Source organism: Agelaius phoeniceus, chromosome 19 (genome assembly GCF_051311805.1).
Source record: "Agelaius phoeniceus isolate bAgePho1 chromosome 19, bAgePho1.hap1, whole genome shotgun sequence".
NCBI lineage: Eukaryota > Metazoa > Chordata > Aves > Passeriformes > Icteridae > Agelaius > Agelaius phoeniceus.
The window spans coordinates 2227014-2241673 of NC_135283.1; the positions used below are offsets into that span (position 1 = coordinate 2227014).

Sequence of the window (14660 nt, forward strand, 5' to 3'; positions counted from 1 at the left end):
CTCCCGCCCCACCCCGAGCCGGCGGTGCCCGTGGGCGCCCGGCGCCGGGGCTGCTCGGCTGCCGCTGCCCGCGCTGCCCGCGCCTGCCGCCCGCCGGGCCGGAGCGGGGCCCCCTCAGCCGAGCGGGGCGGGCGCGGAGCGGCGGCGGCGGCGGCGGGCGCGTCCCGGAGGGATGTCGGGGACCCGCTGCCAGGCGCTGTACCCCTTCTCCGGGGAGCGGCACCGGCAGGGGCTGCGCTTCGCGGCGGGTGAGCTGATCACGGTGCTGCAGGTGCCAGACGGCGGCTGGTGGGAAGGGCAGAAGGAGGACGGGCTGCGCGGCTGGTTCCCGGCCAGCTACGTCCAACTGCTGGAGGTAGGACCGGGGCCGGGGCCGGGGCTGCGCCGGGCGGGACGGGCCGGCCCGGGGACGTCCCGCGGGGGAACCGGCGGTCCCGGGGGCACACGGGGCCATGGCCGTGCTGCTGTTGGATCCCCCCTCAGCATCGCTGTTCCCCTCCCCGGGCAGGTGTCCCGGCACACGGAGCCACGGCCGTGCTGCTGTTGGATCCCCCTTCACCATCGCTGTTCCCCTGCCCGGGCACACGGAGCCACGGCCGTGCTGCTGATGGATCCCCCCTCACCATCGCTGTTCCCCTCCCCGGGCAGGTGTCCCGGCACACGGGGCTGAGGCTGCCGGGTGCTGTAAGAATCCCCTTGCCCCTCCTCGCTCCGGCAGCCGGAGCGTTTGGTGCTTGTGGCTGTATCCATGGAGAGGCAGAGCTGAGGTGTGTGAGGGACGAGCTGCTCCGGACGCTTGGGTTTTCACAGCGGCTGAACAGCAGCAGGAGTCGGTGGCTGCAGGGATGCAGCCCCTGTCAGTCCCTCACGAGAGTTGTATGTTGGGCAAGCCCCGCTCCTTCTCATTTCCTTTCACCGAACATGTCGTGGCTTTATGCTGTGGAAGAGGTGATTCAGGTCTAGAATGATGGAATCACAGAATGGGTTGGGTTGGAAGGGACCTTAAAGATCGTCCTATTACACCCACTCTCACATGAGCAGGGACACCTTCCACTAGACCAGGTTGCTCCAAGTCCCGTCCAACCTGGCCTTGGACACTTCCAGGAGAAGCCACAGGTTTTTTGGGCATCACCACCCTCGCAAAAGGAGAATTTCTTCCTAATGTCTAATATAAATCTGCCCTTCTTCAGCTTGAAGCCATTCCCCCTTCACTCCATGTCCCTCTCCCCAGTCCCTCCCCAGTACCTGTATGGGGAAGATTCTCTAAGTTCTCCCTGGAGCCATCTCGTCTCTCCCTCTGTTGCAGGAGTTCCCCAGCCAGCTGCAGACACCCACCTGTGGCACAGCTCAGGGAGCCCCAGCAGGGTTAAGGCTGGTTGTGCAGACCCGTGGACTTTCTGCCAGGATACTGAAAAGTTCTGTCAGCTTCAGTCATTTTCAGGGCCCTGACAGCTGGGATGACAGTTGGATTCCCACCTCGGGACTGCTTGTGCCTGAATGTGTTTATGGCTTTCAGTCCATGCAAACAAGACTCCATGTGAGGGTAAAAAATATGTCCATGAAGAGTGCCTTCACAATATCTGCATGTGAATTCTGAAGCATCTTGTGCACTAAAACAAGAACTTGCCATGACCCCATCAGTCCTCTCCTTGCTGGCCATGCCCCGTGGTCATTAGGAACTTACACTGAGGCTGTGGGCATGGCAGTGGTGTTGGGGAGCATTTCCCTTCCCTGACTTGGCTGAAGCCATTCACAGCTCATTTCTCAGGTCAGCCTCTGTTTGTCCTCCCCTTCCAAGGGGAATCATCCAGCCTGCTTTGCTTAGATGCAAGGCAGGCAATGCCCATCCCCAGTTTTCCATGCACACCTCCCAGGGAATCCAGAGAAGCAGGAAGCAGAGTCCTGAGCAAAACCTGCATCTAGAGCAATGTTCTGTGACCAAAAGAGTCTATGCAAAAGGACATTTTGCCCACAAATCTGGTGCTGCCTTTTCATTTCTCATAAATTAAAAAATCCATGATGCTTCCATTGATTTCCAGTTTCTTATTATTTTTCCTGGAAAGACAGGAAAGTAGAAGCAAGAGTTGCCCACGCAGTGCTGCAAGAGTGAGGCCGTGGACTTTGCTGTGCAACTGACACACTGGGGATTTCTTTTGTTGGTTTCAGAATGTGAGAGTCCTATTGTTTGTCAGTTTTGCCACCTACAAAATCATTTCTTGAGATAAGTGAATGTTTGTGGTTTCACAAATTGCTAAATGTTTACACATCTAGGGATTTGGGAGTTGTTTGAGGAAAAATGTATCATGAGATGTGGAAGATTCTGCTCAGCAGAGGCAGTGGGGAATTGCTTCAAAATACCATAACTTTGTTTTCCTGTCAGAAACTCTTGTTTCTCTGCTTAAGTTTGAGCAAGTTTCACCATGCTCAGTGCCCACAGCTCCAAAATGTGCCTTTCTGACCCTTGGCTTGTGTACCACTGACAGCTTTGATGGAGACCACTTGTCCACACAGCCTAGCCCCTTTCTCTTGGGCAAAAAAAAAAAAAAGAAAGAAGGCAAGAAAAATGGCAAGGGCTGATTGTGTTCATTCTTGTATGTTTTCCTTTTCTCCAGAGATGGTACCTAATAAGGACCATGAGCTGGAGTTAAAAAATACATCAAATGAGAGCTAATTAACCAAATCCATGGGATGACAGCTACTTGGCAGACATCAGGGTAGATGTGTGGAAGGAAGCTCTGTGTGTGTCTGTCTCTCATGGCTCTCTCTGTTCAGGTAGCCTTTCCCTTCTCTACAGGTAGCTTATCCCCTGTGTGCAGCTTGCTCAGGGACTGATCTCACTGAAAGACATCACAAGAGGAATTCTCTCCTTGTCTGTTCTCTGATCTGAGTCCCTGCCCAGCCACACTGACATGGGAACTGGCGTCAGGGAGGTGATCACAGTGCATGTCCAGATGGAGCCATGGACATCAGTCTCCTTTCTGTACCAGCCAGCCCTTCCATGGGCTTTGGTGGCCCTGGCCTGCAGCTCTCAGTAAGGTTAAATGCTTTGTCCTCAGCTCAACTTGACCACACATTGCTGTTTGAAGAGGAAGATGTTACTCTCTCCCTCTGTCCTGCCCTCATCTCCCTGTGCCCAGTTTACCCCAGCAACTGCTGGTGCTCTCTCTGGAGCTGTGAAGGAAACAAAGCCCTGTGCCAGAGATGGGTGTTCCTGAGGGATTGTTGCCTTTGCTGCCTCCTGTGTTCTTTTGCTAGCAAAAATGTCTTTTCAATTCATTCATCACAGAAGATCAAGGAAAGGACCAAAAATGTGGTGAATGTGGGGCAAGAGAGACATAGAGAGGTAAAGAGATTGAGACATTTGGCATTGTTTTCTTTCCTGCTCCTGTGGCTGCTGCAAGCCCACAGTGGAGGGTTAGAGGAAAACAGGGATGGCAGGAAAACATCATGCTCAAGGCAGTGATGGAAGCAGTGAGAGCTGGAGGAGCTCGTGGTGGGGACAAGGCAGAAATGACATGTCTCTGTGAGCTCTGGAGAGGATACTGCTGTCAGGGAGCAAAAGGGGAGCATAAACCAAAAACTGATCAAAAGCAGAGAGCAAAGGGAGAAAGGGAGGGTATTGGCTTCATGAAGGGGGGGGGTTCCAGATGGATTCCCCGAGGCTGGGCTGGTTGGGAGCAGTTGAGGAGGCTGCTGTGGTTTTAATCACAGAATCACTGGGTTGGAAAGGACCTTTGGAGATCAGCTAGTCTGGCTTGCCTGGCTATGTCTGTTAGGTTTTCAACGTGTGCAAGGGTGGACACACTGTTCTGGACAATGTATTGCAGTGTTTAACTACCCTCACAGTTTTTTCTTGTGTCCTTTAAAGGAATTTCTGTCCCTTTAAAGGGAGTTTCTGTGTTTTAATCTGTGCCCATTGCAGCTCATCCTTTCCTTGGGTATCACTGAGAACAGTCTATATAATTTTTTTACTGTCCCACACATAGATTTTTATTCACATTGATAACATCCCTCTCAAGCCTTCACGTCTTGATGCTAAACAGTCCCAGTTCTTTCAGCCTCTCTTTGTATGACAGATGCTCCAGACTCTTAATCATCCTCATGGCCCATTGCTGGACTCTCTCCAGTGTGTCCTTGCCTTCCTTCTGTTGGAAAACCAAGTGCAGTTCCTTACACTGCTGTAGACAGTAGGTTAATGGAGAAATGGTCTCTAAGCAGTATTTCCTGAGTGTGAGAATCCATGGACACTAGAGCAATCCTGAAGACTGCTGTCAGTTGCATTTGCTTTTGCTTTGGCTGAGTTTGCTCCATGAGCAAGCATCACCCTTCTGCAAGCTGAAGGGAAGGAAGATGTTGTTGATGTTGTTGATGTTGTTGATCCATATCCTATTGAGTAGATACCATCAGCTTCAACCCTCACCTCTCTTTCGGTGATTAATAGCTATGGCAGCTGTGAGACCTGAAAATCTGGGATTTTCTGACCCTTTCCTCCCGCCTGTGTGCTTTATATTTTTGCCTGACCTTTTGACCATTGAGCAGAGCCCTACAGGGCCCCTCAGTACCAGACTGTCACAGCCCCAGGTTAAGCAATTGTCCTTCCCAGCCTGGAGCGAGAGGGAACCTGTGCAGATGCAGGTGAGGAGGTGGTGTGCACAGAGCCAGTGGTGTGGGATGCACTGGGGGGTTTCTCAACAGCTCCTGTTCCTTACCCTGAGGCTGGCTGCCTCCTCCCCCCAGCTGCACCAGGGTGCTTGGGATGGTGACGTGTGTAGAGAGAGCTCTGCAGCTCCAGATGTAAGAGCAACCTGGCACAAGGCTCAGTTGGTGACAACCTGCATGGTGCAGGGCAGCACAGATGTTGAGAAAGTGGGGTAGGGTGTGTTCCAGGAGGTGCTTTGCATGGGACCCTCTGGAGAAACCTCTGTTGCGTCTGCTTCTTCTAGACAAGTGATTTTTGGAGTGCTGGAGAGATGTATCATTCAGTCACATTTCCAAGTGGTTTCTTTGAAAACCTATTTTTGGCCCTTGGTTTTTTTGTATTTGTAGTTAACTAGAAATCACTTATATAAGCAGCAGCAGCAGCAACATATGCAAATTTGCTGGAAATTGTCAGCACTTTTTATAGCTTCAGTCATCCCACAGATGTAAGGCTCTGTATGAAGCACAGTGTGTGCTTCCAGAATGGATGGAGGTGGCTCTGGAATCTGACTGAGCGAGCTGCCACTGATCTTATCTGCACTCCACAGCTTGATTTACCAGAACTGTGAGGCACTTAGGAAGGAAGGAAGGAATGGTGCGCTTCTCCCTGGTGCAGGCTTCACCTGCAGCTGTCAGACAGATGGTTCATTGCTTCCACTGCTGTGTGATACTCACCTCACCTAAACCAACCTGGGACAGGTGGAGATGTGCAGACAGCTGAGCCTGGAGGTTGCTGCACATCCAGCTGCAGGAAGCATGGCATAGCATGGCACAGATTGCTTCCTTCGTGGTGAAAAGGAAAGGATGAAAGGAATGCACAGAAATTAAAATACCTTTTATTTATTTTGTAATAACAGAGAATGTGTAGAGGATTTCTGTGCTAAACTGCTCTCTGCCATCATGGGGGCTGGATGATGTGTGTGATAGGTATTAAAAGGGAGGGTGTGTTGGTACCTGTTGCAACAGAGCTTTTCCTGATGCACAAAGGAGAATGAAGTTGTGTGTGCACCCGGATGGCTGTGGGCACCTGAGCCCTGAGCTATTTGTACATGGTGTCCTTATCTCCTGCACACAGCAATGGTGCTTTGCTGTCTCAGAAGGTTCCTCTACATCCTTGGAGTTTGTTGTCTCACTCTCATTCCTCCACCTCCCCACTCAAAAATCAGCTTAACATAAAATTCTTGAAGAGCCACAGGAACTGAGGGGATGATCTCAGGCACAGATGTGACTGCTGCCACTGCTTTTTCCTGAGGATATTCTGTGAAGCAAGGAATGCTCCAATCTGTAGTCTTGGGTGCTGGGAAGGAATCTGGTGTTTAACCTGGTGTGATCAGTCTGTGGGTGCTGAACCCAGAGAGTGGATGGCATCACTGCCAGGCTGGGCTGCTCATCTCCTGCCTCCTGCCCAGGGGTGCTTGTGGCACCATCCTGAGTGTTCTGGCCATTCTGCTGCCCCTGGGAGGTGGTGCTGGGGCAGCAACCACGGCTGAACTGGGGATGGCATTTCCCCTGGTGTGCAAGGTTGGTTTTCACTCTCTTGGTGCAGGGCTGGCTCCCCAATGAAGGCAGAGGGAGAGATTGGTGTGGATGGAACCTGCTGTGGGTGTTTCCTCAGGGAAAAGGTGAAGTTCCCAAAGCTCAGTGCTCACAGATGAGGCTGAGGCTGGTCTGCTCTGCATGATCCAACAGCAAACTGTTGTTCAAAGTGTTCATGAGAGAAGTGACAATGAGAATCCTGTGGTATTGCCTTGTGGTTTAGTTTCACACAGGCTTTTTTCTGTCTTTGACTTTCTGTATTTTTGAGAGTTGAAGCTTGTGATCATCTGACCACTGATATTTCTGGCAAATGTGAATGAAATCAAATATAAAAGGGTGAGGAAATTATGTTTTGCTGCCAGAAAATCACTCTTTAATCAAGTTCTGAGGGAATTTAAAGCCCCAGGAGAATGTGAAGGGGATGTGAGGCTGCAGTTCACAATCCCTGTTATGCATCTAGCAATAACTGTCTCGCTCTGTTGGAGTTACAGCTAAAATGTAAAAACTGAATAGTACCAGAAATAGCCAAAATTTGTGCATACAAGGGTCCTAAAGACGGTTGTGGTATTTTTTATGAGCTCTTCTGTCCCCTGCAGAAGTTAGGGTGTTGCAGAAGCTGGGCTCATAGGTGCTGCTTCTGCAGCAGGTGAGAGCAATCACACTGTTGGCCTTAGAAAAATTGCACAGGACAGAATTTTTAAAGATGTTTTTCCTTTATCCTTAGCTAAAAGATGAAAAAGTGCCATGGAAGGCTTTAACTGGAATATCTCTTATGGCCTGTGGATTACAAAAAGAATCTAAAAACAGTCTCCCTGCAGATGTCTGCCTTCTAGATGTGCAGGATTGAGTTGCTGTGCACCTGCAATTTAAGGGTGGATATAGAGGAACCATGAAAAATGTGGAGCATTTAAACACTCACTTGAAGATTGCTTTGTTCCCTAAAGAATTTCCAGCTCGTTCTGTGCTCTGAATGGGGCACATGTCCTGTAGGAAACTACAAGAGTGATTTCTGCAGCAGCAAATATGGGGAACTCAAGTCTCACTCTGCAGCTTGAGTGCAAATTGCACCTTCAGTGCCTTGAGTGTTTTGCCACAAACAGAGGTGCTGAATGTACCACACAGCACTTTAAACTGAATGTAATTTAAAAAGACGCAGTAGGAATAATGAGAAAATGCCAGATACTTATTTTCTAAAACCAAAGCTGTATTTTCATGTTCAGAATGGAAAATTTGGCTCTGTAATCAAGACCAGAAAATTCTGGCAGCTTCGATAGGATTTTGGTTTCTCTACTTATTTCACTTTTACTTGTGGGATAATAAATGACCAGGTAGAATTAACTAGTCATTTAACTAACCAGATTAAACCTGTGTTTTTATGCTCCATGATTCCTTATCTTCCATGGTTGCTTATGCCCATGAAGCCCATTATTTTCAGTATTGTGCCCCAATGCCCATTAGCAGAATATGAGTGTGTGAGTGTGTTCTCAGGACTTGTTTTTTTGTTATTTTGTTATTTTATTTTTGTTCTTTTGCTGACTGCTGACACCAAAAGTGCTATCCCAAAGATAGGACATTTCATTGTCTGTTTTGGAGAAGCTCCACAATAACAGCAGCAGGTAGTATCTCTTTTGAAAATATTTGGGTCTGTTGCAGTTGTTTTCATTGTGGCCATGCTACAACTCAGGGCAGGAGGAGTTTCTCACTTTGTGTGTGTTCATCCTGTTCCCTCCATTGACAGCAAAGGGAGCCAACCACTCTACTAACTTGTGTTTGGGGGGTTTGACATAAGGCACTGATATTTCTGTCTCTGATTTCTTACACCCCCAGGGAGCACTGATTCTGGGCAGCCTTCTCAGCATCCAGCACTTCTGGGCTGTGCCTTGCTCCCTGTGCAAGGCAGGTTTGCTGAAGCCTCCCAAAAGCTGGGGCTTGGGTGCAGTGGCTGCTCCCTGTGTGCTCCTTTCCAGGAGCCTGCACAGCTCTGCCTCTGCAGACAGGGACAGAGGGAGCCTGAGAGCAGCATAATGGAATTGGTGGTCCCCACACTCTGCTTTGCACCCTCTCACTAGTTCATGTCACTTCAAAGCATCATTTGCCATATTTCATTACCTGTCACACTCCATTTTATTGGTATGAGCCCTTGAGTATGCAGAACAGTGTGAAACCAGGGCCAACAGTTTGCTCAGCCACTGTTTTCCAAGTTTGTGCTTCAACTAGTGTTTGTCTTGAAAAAGTGAAGTGTGCTTTAGCGTATTTGGGATTTTTTATGCCACTCCACTGTGTAAAGCAGCAGCTGTTGAGAGGAGCTGCTGTGCAGGGCTGGTATGAGGCAGGGCTGTTTACAGAATTGCCCTGTACCTGCAGAGCAGGTGAGCAGGCTGAGTCTGTAGCACAGGGTTAGGCATGGCAGAGCCCCCTGCATACCTGCCCTAGCTGCAGAAGTGCACTTGTGATTGAGAGGGAGAGCAGGCTGTGCATTCTCCCCAGACTCCCTCCCTGCTGTGGGTTCCCAGTACCTGCTGTGGTGACTGCCCTGGGGAGCAGTCCTTGTACAGGCATATGGAATAGCCCAGAAAGCTTTTTGCTTGTACTAGTAATCCAGTTTTCCACATCACGCTATCAAAATAGCTTTTGTACTAGCCTAGTACATCTGTGGTTTGCTTTTTTGCTGGCACATTCCAGAAAGGGGTGCCATGGGTTACTCAGGAGCTGCCACTCTGCATTTTGTAGAGTATATCTGGCAGCAGAACAGGCCAGCATCTTTTAACATCCACTTTTGTCAGCATTTGTGAGCAGTCCCCTCAGTGCTCAGCCAGCAGCATGAGGCACTGTGGAGTTAATTTAGGCTGACTGACAGATGACTTTGGTCACTAATCTTTGAGCTCCTCAACAGGTGCAGATGCAAAGGTTGAAAACCTTTCTTTGAGACCTGCCTGGCATTTCTCCTACCTTCGTGGTTGGTAAGAGCAGACTGTGCAGGCTGTTCTTGAGCCACAGATATTCCCACTGTGATGCTGGCAGCAAAAGCGCCGTGGTCTTCCAGTGTTTGTTTGAGCCCTGGGTTTGTTTACTGCACAGATCTCTCAGGGCTTTCCCAGCTCTGTGGCACTTGGAATGGCCTCTGCTGCCACAGTCTCCAGGAACAAAATCTTTAACTCCTTTGCAGGCTATCACTTCGTGTGCCCATATCCATCAGTTCTTTGCCTCTCTTGGCATTGTGGAAAAAGCCCTCGGTGACAGGAAATTAGAAGTAATAAGTCTTGGAAAGACCAGGGGTTTTGTATTGTAAAATGGATCAGACCAGGGTCTGTAAGGAAGGTGTGTGATGTTCCACAGAGTGCTCTGAGGAGATATTCCATGATTTTCAGCAAAGGAGGGACACAGCAGATGTGAAAGCTGCAGAGGATCAATGTTGCCAAAGCAGGGGCGAGCTGCAAGGCTCTAGCTCATCACAGACAGAGAAAGCAGGAGCTCCTCTGGGCTGGAAATGAAGCCTGGAATAATCAGGCTATCCCACAAGTACTGAATTTTCATCTTTAAAATGCCCTCTCACTCTCAGCAAGTCCAGCAGTGGATAAAAAGGAGAAAGGTATGAGAGTGGGGAGGGATGAGAGGCACAAAAATAAGAATCTCAAACCGTTCATTTGATCTTCCCAAACTTGCCCCTATGTTTTACTTGGAATCACAGTAAAAACTTCCTTTAAATCTGCTAGCTCAGGGTTAAATGTCATTATTTACTGCACCTGCAGTGTCCTCCCAGGCAGCTCAGCCCTGCCTGTGGCTCCTGTTCACCCCTCACAGCCCTTTCACCAGGGACAGGCCAAGCAGCTCTGAGACTGCTTGAGGAAAATGAAGCAGTGGAATGGGGAGCATGGAAGGGGTTAACATGGAGCAGCTCCCTGGGCTGCTGAAAGACCAGCTTTTGTGGAAGTCTGAGGCAAGGAACAAGGATCTCTGAGCTTGACATTGTTTGGGACGTGAAAAGTGCAACAGGATTTCAGTTATTACCTCCATATGTAATACTTTGCATTTATTCCCAGTGTGGTTTGTTTGCTGTGTTGCTGCCTGTTCTTTGAAAAGTTACCAGAGCTCATGTAAACAATGATGTATAACCTGAATATATTTACAAGCTATTTCTCACTTTCCTGAATTGTCTGAGGAGTGACTGGCATCATCACTCCTCAGACACATAACCAGACCTTTGTGGCTCACCTTTGGTTTGAGGGAGACTCCTTTTACTTCTGCTCTTTGCCTTCTGGCTTATCTGTTTTTTATTTTGTTTAGTAGTTTTTTCACTCCTTGTCTGCTTCTTTTTTCCTGGAAGTCTTCATAGAAAGGAGTTTATGCTTTCACAAGCACACCTGTGATAGTTGGTCTGACAGCAGATATCACCACTCCCAAGAGTACCACACAGAGCTCATGGCTACAACATTGCTATTGAATTTATTCTGTCATTCTGCTTAGTTTGACTGTGGTCATCCATAAGCACTTTCAGAACATTCTTTTAAATTGGCTGCCTGGATCTGCTTTGTCTTCCTGATCCTTTCTAATTCACTTATTTAGCCCTTTGCTCGTGTTTCCAAATGAAACCCTGCAGTTGCAGTGTGCTGAAATGCTCCTCCTTGAGCCATTTCCACAAAACCACAAAGCCAGACCTGCAGTGACAATCTGGTGCAGTACAGGAGCAGTTCCAGTTGCTACAGAAGTGAAGTTTGGTCATAGAAGAGGCAGAGCTGGCAAGCTTTTGGTAGTGGGGTGGATGGAATAATTGGTACAGAGGAGTTTGGAGGAGAAAAATGGAGATGAGGAGTGACAGAGTTTGCAAGGGCTGACAGAGAATGAAGAATTAACAGAGTTTGGGTTTGAAACAGATATGGCAAGGTGCCACGTAGAATTTGCACAGAAGAGGAATTGTACTTCCAAGGAGTGAGCAAATGCTTAACTCAGAAAGGAACAGACAGAAACTGGTTTGATAGCCGGAGTTTGTTTTGTAGTCCTGAAGAACTGTGTGCAGAATTCAGTTTAAAAATGCTGCTGAGGGCTGTGTGTGCAGCACACAGCTGAGCACTTCCAGCCCTGCCCATGTAATGAGCTGCCTGAGCAGCAGATTAGCTTCTCCTGTGCCAGCTGCTGTATAATAGGACTAATTCATTACCCAAGGCCAAGTAATCACTCTCAATAGCAAGATTTAGAAGAGAGCCTATGCCTTGTCTCATTGCACTGCAGACTGCTGATGATCAGTGATAACTGAGACCAATGAACACTGGGAATAGCCTCAGTCTGCTACAGAATGAAGACGAGAACTTCAGGTATTTCCAAAAAGAAATCAGGTTGAAATCATCTTTTGGACAATAATTTTGGAATGAACCTGAGTCAGTGTGCACAGTTCCTCTGAGCTGCACTGCCCCAGGCTTTGGGGGACTCCTCAGCCCAGCTCCCTGCTCTGCTCTTGACCAGCACCATTTACTAAGGCTGAATATGAATCTTCAATGAGGGACAAAGCTTTCCCTCAGTGCTTGCCAGAAACATAATCATGGGCCAGCAACATAATTCATCTCAGGGGTGGGACTGTGGCAAATTCTGCTGTGCAGCTCGCTGGCAGTGCTGGGGAGGAGATTCTGCTGGTGCAAATCAGTGTTCCCAGCACGTTGTGGTCCCTTGGCCAGTGCTCTGTGTGCCTGCTCATGGAACAGGGCATCTCCCAGCTTGTCTCTGATACCCTCCTAGGGAATCTTGTCCGTTTGGAGGTGGGACTGTCCCAGCTCAGAGGTGGGACTCTGCTGGAGGAGGAGAGGAGGTGTGCTGGCCACATTGGAGCCCCACAGTGGGGACAGGGAACCTGCAGATGGAGACCACCAGCCTTAAGTAGCTTGTGAAAGGGGGAAGGAGCTGAGAATGCTGAATGCTTCAACTCTGGCTGCATGTTTTTACTCAGTTAGGTCAGAGATCTTGATCACAGATGTCCACCCAGTGATGCTCAGGTCTTTATATCACAGTCTTCTAAGCTTGCACAGTGATTTTGGATACAGCTGGCTGCACTGAACGAAGCAGCTTTTTGCTGGGCAAGATGTGAGTCTCTGGAAATGTCTCTTTTGTGATTTTAGAATCAGAAACACATGAGCAGGAATGGCTGTAGCCCCTGTGCTAGCACTGATTAGTGCTCTGGGTATGTGTCCCTGCTGTATGCAGTGGTGGTAGAGCTGCAGGGCTGAGCCCTCTCCTCCCTCCTGCTGCCTCCTGTAGCAGGAGCTCCAGTGCCCTGGCTGGGGTCAGAGCTGTGCCCTGGCAGCCTCTGAAGAGCCACTCAGAAGCTACAGCCTGTTTCCAGCCCAGAGTCAGGCCCTGGAGTGAGCAAATCCCAACATTCACTTCTGTGGTAGGGAATTTGCTTTTGCTTTCGGTGCTGGAGCATCCAATGTTTGCCTGTGGTTAGAGGAAAGTGAGCTTGGGAACCTTTTACTCCTCCCTTCCCCACGGCAGGGAAATGTTCTGGGGAGGCTGATGTGACCTGCACATCCCTTCCTGTGCAGGGATGGGATGTGTGCTCCTCACCACCAAGAGAGAGCCTCGTAAAGTCTTCTGCTCTTTTCTTAGCTCTGAGGAGTCCCACTTCAACCACCCTGCACCTTCACCCTCTGGGGCACACCCCTCCTTGGGAAGAGTCAAAATCAACGTGAGCCATCAGTGTTTCACTTGAAGCAGCAATGATTGTGGCTGCTGAGCTGTGCTCTCTGCCAGGGGGGTCGTGGGGCTGCTCCTTGCAGCACCTCTGGGTGGTACCTGCTTGGGGTGCACACCTGTAACCCCACAGAAATGCAGCACTGGCACTATCACACAGCTGCCATGGGGGTTCTGCCACCAGGCTGGATTTAGGCCATGGTTTGTCATTGTCTCTCTGTTTGGGTGGCACACCAGCTTCTTATGGTTTGAGATGCAGTGCAGCTAAAATCCTTCAAAATAATTTTTCACTTTACTAATTTTATAGATTTTTTTTTTACTAATTTATTTACTAATTTTAATAAATAAGGTCACAGCTTGGCTTTTGATAGCCTGTACATCTAGGATGTCTCATTCTGCTCTGTGGAGAGCAGCAATTGTCCCTCTTTATCACATAACATAAAATTACCTCAGCTGCCTTATCAGAATATTCCTAAGTACAATTGAATTACTGTTCATCACAATGTAGGACACAATTTTTTCCTCTCTTGTAAGCTTTTTCTTTTATTTATGATGTTGCCTTACTTGACAACTACCACAGTTTCTTCTTAAGGCGAGAAATTTATTTATAACTAAATAAAATGGATGCATTTATAAATTTATAAATTCTTCATTATTGTTCATTTTCCCCCTCTCTCTGCTTGGCTGCAGCTCCAGCAGTAGTGAGGCAACATCTTCAGCAGAAGGAGTTAAATTTACCACCCCAGAAAAGAGCAGGCCAGATCTGAAAGCTATTCCTGTAACACTAATTTTGATCTCAGCCCTGTTTCCTGTCTAAAGACTTTTCTCTTTCAGTGGAGATCATGAAATGTTACATTTACAACTTTTGTTCAGAGCGTGCTGAGAAAATATCCTTCAGCTCCAGAGGTTCCCTCTGCAGGAGCCCAGCCAGGGGAACAACAACCACGAGTTACAGCACAGTTTCAGTTCTCTATATTATTATAATAATATAGTACACAGAAGTGTGCTGCCATAGTGTAGCAGAGTGGGATTAATTAGGCATTAGACTCAATACATTTAAGTACGCAAGACAACTCCTAGAGGGAGGCCAAAACCAAGATAACCTCTCAGATTTCCCTCAAATAAAACAGGTAGCATTTTTCTTCACATGGTGAGATCCTGCAGCTGTGCAAAATTCACCCAAAAACATTCCTCCTGTAATCCTACCAACTTCTTCCCCTTGATGCAGTCAGTTACAGGAACGTGCAATGAGCAGCCCGGAGGTGCTGCAGCAGGAGCAGCCCTGCACTGCTCTGAAGGGCCACTGAGGGTGGGGGAGGCAGACTCTGCTTTTTGGGGGCTGCAGGTGTGCACAGGCACAGCCATCCTGCACATCCAGGCCTGCTGGGAAGCTTTGTTCCAATTCAGCAGCAGGCACAGAAGTATTTGGAGTTGTGAGAAGGATGTTTGGGCAGCTGAAGACATGGCAGCGCTCTGGGCTCCCCTTCAACCCTCTCGTGCCTCCTTAACGCCATCTGCACCCAGCAGCAGCCCCAGGAAGGCCTCTTGAGCCTCCCCCGTGCTCTGGGGCAGCTCTCAGGGCTGGTGTTTTCCTGGGGTGTGAACTCCTGAGGCCACCGAGCACCAGGACTTGTCCAGAGTGGACACTGAGGGTGGGCAGAGGGACCCTGCTGGCAGCCAGTGCCCGCCCTGTTTCCCTGTGGCTGCAGCAGCCTGGTCTCCAGGAATGCTGAATGTGTCCTGTGCTG

At 49.0% G+C, this 14660-nt stretch overlaps 1 protein-coding gene across 2 annotated transcripts in view; it reads left to right on the forward strand.

Moving 5' to 3' along the window:
• The first annotated feature begins 2 nt into the window (after positions 1-2).
• Positions 3-14660, forward strand: part of GAS7 (growth arrest specific 7) — an 82619-nt gene continuing 67961 nt past the window's right edge. The window contains exon 1 of one of the 2 annotated variants that reach the window (XM_077188317.1): positions 3-355. In XM_077188317.1, the coding sequence (XP_077044432.1) occupies positions 173-355 (183 nt within the window). In that variant the 5' untranslated portion in view covers positions 3-172. The remainder of the gene's footprint in view (positions 356-14660) is intronic. The other variant, XM_054645039.2, reaches the window with a different exon arrangement.